This window comes from Alosa sapidissima, chromosome 7, assembly GCF_018492685.1.
Source record: "Alosa sapidissima isolate fAloSap1 chromosome 7, fAloSap1.pri, whole genome shotgun sequence".
NCBI classification, from domain to species: Eukaryota; Metazoa; Chordata; class Actinopteri; order Clupeiformes; family Clupeidae; genus Alosa; species Alosa sapidissima.
In genome coordinates, this window is record NC_055963.1 from 31892797 (window position 1) to 31901562 (window position 8766).

The 8766-nt window shown below is 45.5% G+C and overlaps 1 protein-coding gene across 1 annotated transcript; it reads left to right on the top strand.

The window, feature by feature from the left end:
• Positions 1-6359, top strand: igf3 (insulin-like growth factor 3). Its single transcript, XM_042099619.1, has 5 exons — positions 1-289; positions 1779-1926; positions 3359-3519; positions 4246-4700; positions 6325-6359. The coding sequence occupies exons 1-4, from the start codon at positions 233-235 to the stop codon at positions 4516-4518; spliced, it is 639 nt and encodes a 212-aa protein (XP_041955553.1). The 5' UTR covers positions 1-232; the 3' UTR covers positions 4519-4700; positions 6325-6359.
• Positions 6360-8766: the final 2407 nt, after the last annotated feature.

An 8766-nucleotide genomic window follows, 5' to 3' on the forward strand; every position in this document is an offset into this window, starting at 1 on the left:
GTACTATCATGCTCACATGCCAAGCAGACAGTCCCATGTCAGGCTTGACTGATACTGCCCATCTGAGGGCGATATCATGCAGACGCAAGAGAGCAAGCAAGCGCGTGTATCTGCGCGGGGTAGGGAGCTCAGAGGGAGGGAGGGGGAGAGAGGAGTATAAGAGAGCTAGGCTGAGCCACGAGCAAGTCTTCACTTCACACGCACCTGACGGCAGGAGGCAAACAGCGAAGGAATGCCCTCCACTGAGTCACGGCCCAGCGGAACCAGCGCCGGGGGATGCATGCTGAAGGTATGCCGTCTGGAACCAGTCCCGAACCAGAACCAGCCAGATTTAACGCTGCAGACTAGGAACCACGCCTGACCACAGAGTTGATCAGAGTCTGACCCTCAGGATTTTGGGAAGGACAGGCTAGGCTCCTAGTCACAGGTCTGACTCAGACAGAATGCTAGAAAAGGAAAATCAGCCGCAGATCCATTCAGATGTCTTTTTTGAGGACAAGAAAATAGCAATGTCAGGATCTTGTGTGTGTGTGTGTTGATGAGTCTCCAAAGAACTTGTGATGAGTGCATCCAATCAGTATCCTCGGCAAGGTGCTAAAACAGTTTGAAACACTAGTCTGTGGCAGAACTAGTGGCAGTCATTGCAATACTATATCATACTATAGGCATTCTATATCATGGCTGTACTAATAATGAGGATGTTTCTGGAAACTACTCCCTGAAGTTGAAGTTTCACCTGGCACTGACTCCATCAGGTCCCCACCATGGAGAGTCTCGCTATATGCTTCTTCTTCTTGGTTTAACTTGTTTTACTCTGTTAATGTGCTGTGTCTATGCATTGATGTACAGCTGTGAGTCAGCAGGGTGCTGTTGTCTTTGGTGACCTCTCACCTGGACTGTGGGTGAAAGCTGTGACCCACACTCCCTCTGCCGTGCCTTGCCGTGCAGCGGAACATGTGTGGCGTCTTGGCTAGACTTGTGTTTATCACCTGTCAGGCAGCTGTAGCTTTCCTTTGCCAGTTTGCAGAGTTGTGCACTGTGATATCAGCTTTTCTCTTTCTCCTCTCTGGGAAAGTTCTTTGCCCCATAACTGTCTGTAACCAAACATGGTACCAAGGTTAGCATAGCACACAAAGCACCCTATTCTTTGACTGGGGAACAGCAGCTGTTTTTGGTGTGGGCTGGGCAGAACTGCTTTCAGGAAGTTCTGTAACTGTGTCTGTCTGTTTCATATTAGGATACTGTATGCCATAAATGTGGTCTTTATGTATTCTGTTGAAAAATAGCTCTTCAGAGATACAGTTTTCAGAGATATGTCATTGAACCATCCAATTGGATGTTACAGTGTTACATGTAGAATAGTGTCACAATAACTCTGCAACAGGCTGCGACCCCATGTCCTGCGTCAGCCTTGGCTTGCTGTTTCCATGATACAGCATTTCACATATACATCTAAAGAAAACCATGAACTGAATCTTGAAACAAAACAGAGTTTCATTTGTTTTGACACCCTTGCATATGTATCCTGCATGCAAACGGTCAGAGGTGTTGAGCCTGATCCCTCCATAGACAGCGGTATACAGAATTGATACTCCCTCCTGATCATTTCCATTGGGGAACAATGGCACTAGTATCCTGTAGTAGGTTTTATGATGAAGGATGACTTGAAGGATCCAGCTCTGTGACCTCCACTGTGTTGTTTTGTACGTGTGTGTGTCTGTGTGTGTGTGTGTGTATGTATGTTTTGTTTAGTGACTCTTGGTCTTTGTCCCACTCAGGTGCTGTGCTGGCAGTGTGTGTGCTGGCTCTGTCCGTTCCTCCTCCTGCTCTCGTTACCCGAACACACACACGCAGGCCGGCCTCGCTGTGGCATTGAGCTAATGGCCGACCTGGAGTTCGTCTGCGGAGACCGTGGCTTCTACCGGGGTAAGACAGTTCACCTTCCTACATCTGACATCCCCACCATAGCTACATCATCACCCGTGTCTTCAGAGACCGCGGTCATGGTTGTACAGGAAGACAATCATGATTATGATTACTCTGGGAAACATCACTTTGTACAGTCCTCTGTGCAGTGATTTGCTGTATGAATACTGAACATATCCATATGCATAGTTCCATTACAACCATATAGATTCAACAGGAGTAGAAGGGAAACATAATAGTTTTGGTAGGTTGTTCAGTGATTGGCTGGAATGTGTTGTTGTATGATGCTAGAGCCTATCAGAACAGAGGTCTAGTGAGAGTGTCAGTGCCCCTGTATATCTCTTTGCTCTTTGAAGATTGTCCTGGTAGGCCTATCAGCACTGACTGTTTAGTTATGTCTATCAGTGAATTCTTACAAGTCTCTCTAAATGATGTCATTATCATGGCTTCATGCTAAACAACCTTGCATTACTGTGCAGGCAGTGTGTGAGTTAAGCTCAGTTTGATGCAAGTGCCCTTTTTCATGCAATTCTCATACAGTATCTGTGGCTTGTCTGCTTTCAAATGTCACGGAAATGGACACATAACGCAAAATGTTGCCTTCTGCCAACCGTCTTTTGCCCACCTGGCTTCGATCAACAGTCGTGATGTTAGAGAGTTAGAATATCCACAGGACACTTCCCCCTGTTCCATCTCCAAGGCCAATATCCCCCTCCTCTTTGGGTATGCTGGCAGAAAAGCAACAGGGACATTTTGACATGACTTCAGTGAAAAAAATACAAAAATAGCCCTTATCATGGCTGCAGCTCTGGAAAAAATTAAATATTGTTACACTGGTTATGTAAATGTTTGCCATGCACAATAAATACTGGTTAAACTGCCACAGAGTTGTTTGGGTTAAGATCATTTTACAGCACCTTATCCCGTGTCCTTAATGATTTTGTAAACAATTGTGGTATGTTATAGAGAGGTTTTTGAAGCTCCTGGTGTCAAAGGTCACTGCCAGTTCATTTGAGACATAGTATCAAAATATGTCCTTTCATGTTGAAATCACTGCACTGTGCCCACACAGAATTAAAACTACATTAGTGTCTAACCTCCCAGGATGCTGAGCTCAACAGTTCTCACCAGACAGAGTACTCTAGGAGCTCCCTGGCATGAGAAGGGATCATCCTGTTGTTCAGTGTACTGTACTGGTGTACTGATATAGTGGATTCTCCAGCTGGTGGTCAGAGGAAATCCCTGCTTGCTTTCCTCTGGTCTTCACCCTGAAGTATTCCAGATTGCATGCTTCAAAGGTCTGTAGAGCTGTTAAGGATTCAACTTTGAATTGAACCCCAAAAACATCTAATGGTTCAGGACTTTGTTTTGTGAGAAAGGCATCTCATCGAAATGAAGGTGTAACATTTTGAACTGAATGTGTGTTTGACAGGTCGGACTGGAGGTCGACGAGGCCTTGCTCGGGCACGAGGGAAAGGCATCATTGATCAGTGCTGTGTGAAGGGAGGCTGTGACCTGCAGTACCTGGAGTCCTACTGCGCCAAGCCCAAACGCAAGCGTCGTCATGCAGCAGACGCAGCACAGCACGACATGGTGAGAGTGTAGGATCACACACACACACACACACACACGCACACGCACACGCACACGCACACGCACACGCACACACACACGCACACACACAAACATATCCACACACACACACACACACATACACAAACATATTCACACACACACACACACACACACACACACACACACATACACAACTTTTCCAGGCTACGCTACAACCACCTACACACACACACACACACACATACGCACACACACAAACATATCCACACACACACACACACACACACACACACACACACACACACACACACACACACACACACACACACAAACACAACTTTTCCAGGCTACGCTACCACCACTTATGCTACCACCACCTACACACACACACACACACACACACTGTAAACCTTAGGCCTATCATCACTGCGCATAGTGGTAATACATACAGCTAGAGGAAATAGTGGTAATACATACAGCAAGAGTTAGAGGAAAACAACCACAATTCCCAAGAACATGCTGACAATACAGCCCAAATCACAGAAAATATAGATACATTTAGAACACAGCTCAATGAGTAACCGTGAATACATGCACACAAGCATAGTTATATATCCATCCAAATAAATGCATTTCGGTGTAAACCAATGCTACTGCTCATCTGATCTGTATCACACAGGCATTGTGTGCTTCTCTATTGTAATCGTACTGAGTGGTGAAATGCTGTGTGATGTGCCCGAGCAGGAGCTGATGTTCAGAGCCCTGTTTGTGAGGAGGTACACACAGCAGGCTTCACACATGGCAGACCGACACGAGGAGAGGACACAGTTCCTGAAGACCCGCAGAGACTCGCACAAACTGACAGAAAAGCAACCTCCGTTACCTGAGCAACTGAACGATGACGCTTCTTTACAACACAGTGGCAGCTCAACAACAGAACAACACCACAACAGCGACCCACCCTTACAACCTGACGCACAGCCTATGAAAAGGACTTGTTTGCCTGCATTTGGATAATGGACACTATGGTCAACTTGTGCCTGTTCAAAAAGACATTTGGGGGAACATGGGTTGAGCCCATAGATGCCATGACAGTGGGAGGGGAAGGGGGACAGAAGGGTCTCTGGTGCACATTGAGAGGGGCAGTGTTGGCATATTGTATGATGAAATAGAATTGAGGTGTGTGTGTGTGTGTGTGTGTGTGTGTGTGTGTGTGTGTGTGTGTGTGTGAGAGAGAGAGAGAGAGAGAGAGAGAGAGAGAGAGAGAGAGAGAGAGAGAGAGAGAGAGAGAGAGAGAGAGAGAGAGAGAGAGAGAGAGAGAGAGAGAGAGATTCCTTGACAGAGTCTTGTTTCCGCTGCAGCTGGACTGTTCTTTTCCCATCTCTTTGGATTTTGTGTGATCTGTTCCCTGGTCTTCAGGGCTGTGCCCCGTTGTCACACCAGATAGCTGTCTGAGGGAACTGTGTCAGACTCATAGACAGGTGATGTGAGCTACTGGGGCAAAGGTAGTGCCACATAAAGATGTTTTGCTGAGTGGACTAATATAGAAACGATCTAAGAGTTAGAGGAAAACAACCTCATGTCCTAACTTCCTGAGGAACCACTTAGATGACATAAACAGTTCATAAAGTCCATATTCTATATCCAACGTCTAATGTTGGACTCTGCTTTATCTGAAGCTGCTATTATCCTCTAGATGCTGGTTTTGTCTACTGGTAATGTCTTTCCTCAGCTTCCGATGTCTTGTCATTTTTCACACACATTTCCTCATGGTACTGTGAATACCATCATAATACCACCAGAATACTGAGTTTTCACTATCTGTCATCTAAAAAAAAAACAAAAAAAGTAATAAATTGTTGTTTGTAATAAATAAATAAAGTGTGTTCTAGTTTTATCAATGGCCACATAGAGTTATATGTACAATTTCACTACACATCTTGCAATAACCTATGTTTCAATGCACAGCTACAGTGTAGTACTCCTTCACCTTACTCCATGGCTGTTACCTCCTTTTTAAATTAATGTCCAGGTCTGGGATCTAGAGTGTGTACATGTAAACAGAGGAAGGGTGGAGGGTGGGGGCTAGGAGTCAGCACCTGGTTGGCCAGTTTACTTAAGTCCTGTTTGGCACCACCATGGCAGAGTGCATTCTGGGCTTTATTTCACCAGGGACAGAGCGGCTGAAACCTGTTCTCTAGACTCTGTGTCCTGCCCTTGAGCGGAGATAAGCAGGGACCCTCTACAGAGAGGGAGAGAGGACAGGTGAACAGCCTTCAGACGGAGAAAACAGCAAAGCATTAACTTGGAAAGAGATACGGAGCCAGAGATGGGGAGAAGGAGTTGGAATTTGATGTTAAGTGTTGATGTGTGTTTGTGTTTGTTTGGGGGGGGGGTTGTAGTAATGGTGGTGGTAGGGGTAAGCATTTGTCTGGTTTAGAGAAATCATTACGCTTTGACTATGTGTTCTGTAATCTTGGAATTCACACAAGGTATAACGATTTGTATCAAGGTGTAAAGGAAAGTGCAAACATGTTATTTGCATGGCATCGTGCTTTTAAAATCCAGTGCAAGCATACAAGACTGAATATATGAGCAGAGAATCCTTTGTTTGAGAGTTTTCATGTTCATGGTTCTTTCCCTAAAAAAACACCTGTGACTGGTCTTTCTAAAAATGAATTTGAACTGATCTCATTGTGCACCTGCAAAGAATGAGAACTAAAAACACTCTCACACATCTGCGTTCAAACACCCCACTTTCACCTATCAGCTGTGTAACATCTTCCTTGAGTCTGCAAATACAAAACACCATCTATTATACAGCAGAGAGAGAGAGAGAGAGAGAGAGAGAGAGAGAGAGAGAAAGACAGAAGGAGATAAAGAGAGAGAGAGAGAGTGAGAGAGAGAGAGAGATGTCCTTTTAAAATCCGAAACAAAGAAACAGCTGTAGGGCCTTCAGATAAAGGCCACCCTCTGATAAGTGGCTTGCCTGCTCTGGTTTGCCTGCGTCATCACCAGATAGTACCGCTCACTCCTCCGTTGAGCTTCAGGCGAAACCGATAACGGTGGGGCAGGGGTCCACCCATCTGGCCCAGTACTGCAGTTGCTGCACAGCCAGCCTGGTATACAGAACAAACGTACCGTCTCTCAGAACACAGCTGTGCTACAATGTGAACTATGCATCTCTCAAAATATCAGCATCTACCTTCACCCAATTACTTTACTCCTGTGTGCCTAAGTCAATGAGTCCTATCATGAAGGGTTTCTGAGTAAGCCATAACGGGTTAAAGAGTTCATCATCTTTGCATTACAGGAGATACTACTATTTATTGCATCACACACATTATGTTTGATGTTGTATGCATATGCCTCTAAATTGATTTATTCTCCTTATATCTTTAAGATGCCTTTTTGTTGTCGAATTCTCTAGGACATGTAAGGGGTGTAAACAGAAGCTCCCTGTCCAGCGCAATCTCCTCCTCTGTGCATGAGAGGGAGAGAGACTTGACCCCACTTGACTCGGCTGCCCAGCATGCCCCGTTCTCAGCCCATCGGTTGCGTGCAGTGGAACAAAATCAGAACATATTTAACCTGCTATCTCTGGCGAGACTTGCTTGCACTGCACTGTGACCCTTCCCATGCAGAGAGAGAGAGAGAGAGAGAGAGAGAGAGAGAGAGAGGGAGAGAGAGCGTGCAGTCGAAGGGAACAATTACAATTATTTGCCCTCGAGCTGTGGGGCTTCTCAGGGGAAAAGAATGCCCACTGAGTGGACAGGGCTGCTGGAAGACGTTGCTGCGGAGGCTAAGGCCCTCCGGGCCGGGCTCCAGGTCAGAGCTGACCCCGATGCTCCCACCGCCAGACAGAGCAGCGGCATAGCACCACCGCTGACCCAGGGGCCCACAGACAGCGGCGGCGGGGGAGAGTGGAGCAACTGGTCAAGCAGAACCATCCAAATAAAAGAGAAAATGAAAATGACGCTACAAGCATAGCTGGCATGCCTCGCCAGGGAGAGAGAGAGAGAGAGAGAGAGAGAGAGAGAGAGAGAGAGAGAGAGAGAGAGAGAGAGAGAGAGAGAGAGAGGAAATGTGAATAAGAGAAATGGGGGTGGAGGAGGGAAGGGGAGGAAAGAGATGGAGGGGAGAGGAAGGGAAGAGTAGAGTGGAAAAGGGAAAGAGGTGGAGGAGATGGGGATGAGAGAGAGAGAGGGAGTTAGGAAAAGACAGTGTTTGCGCATTGGTTAAAGGTAACAGCCTTGTATAAATGAGACTGAAGACATCAGGTATCTGTCTGTTGTGTGTGTGTGTTTGTGTGTGCATGCTGATATTTATATGTGTGTATGCCTGCATGTGTCATCTCCTTAGAAATCACACTGGATGAGTGTCAGACTAAGAATATCAGAGATGGTCCATGCATGTCATAACAAGGCTTGTGTTTTGTGTCCGACATGTATTATCTCAGTTTTAGCACTTAGTGCTTTGTTTAAGGACAGCTGCCAATCACAAGAGCAGTGTTTCACCCTTAACACCATGACAATGGAGCTATCTTTTCTGACCCATATTTCACAGCGCTAACTATGTTCTGAAGTTTTATCAGAAATCTCTTAAAAGCGTTAGTCAAAGAGGTACTGTTTGTACATCTGGTACTATCATAAGAATGAAAGCTTTCTGAAAATATTTCTCGGCTAATCCACTGATGACAAATGGGCCTGAAGCACATTGTCGCTATCATGCCCTGGCCTGAATGACTGTCAAACACTTATGTATGATGAAATGATCAAAAGTGTTGTCCATGATTCTGATATAATATACTTAGCAAATTCAGCAAAACGGCTCCCTGTAATGGCACAGACTGGGCCATGAACAACTCCAGCTATTCAGCACAAATGCAGACTCAGACATTTTTAAAGGTACTATATGGTAATTTTTATTGTTTAGTTTAAAACATCCAAAATGACCTTGAAATATCAACAGAATGTGAAGAAACAACAGTTTTGACATAATGTAAAAAAATCCTGAAGCCAACTACCACCCGGCTGGCTCTCTTGTAATACCACAATGCACCACATGTGGACGCTGTATTACAGTAAATACAATGCAAGGCAATGCCTACAGAATTCCACTTGGCACCTTTAAAGGGACACCAGGCAAGCCTGATGCTTTTTCTCTACGAAACTCCCCCTCGCTCGGTCTGAAGCTCTTTTCCTTTTCTTTGCGTCTTCCATCAAGGGTTTTTGCTGCTTCGTAATGAGTCATTTAACCATATAC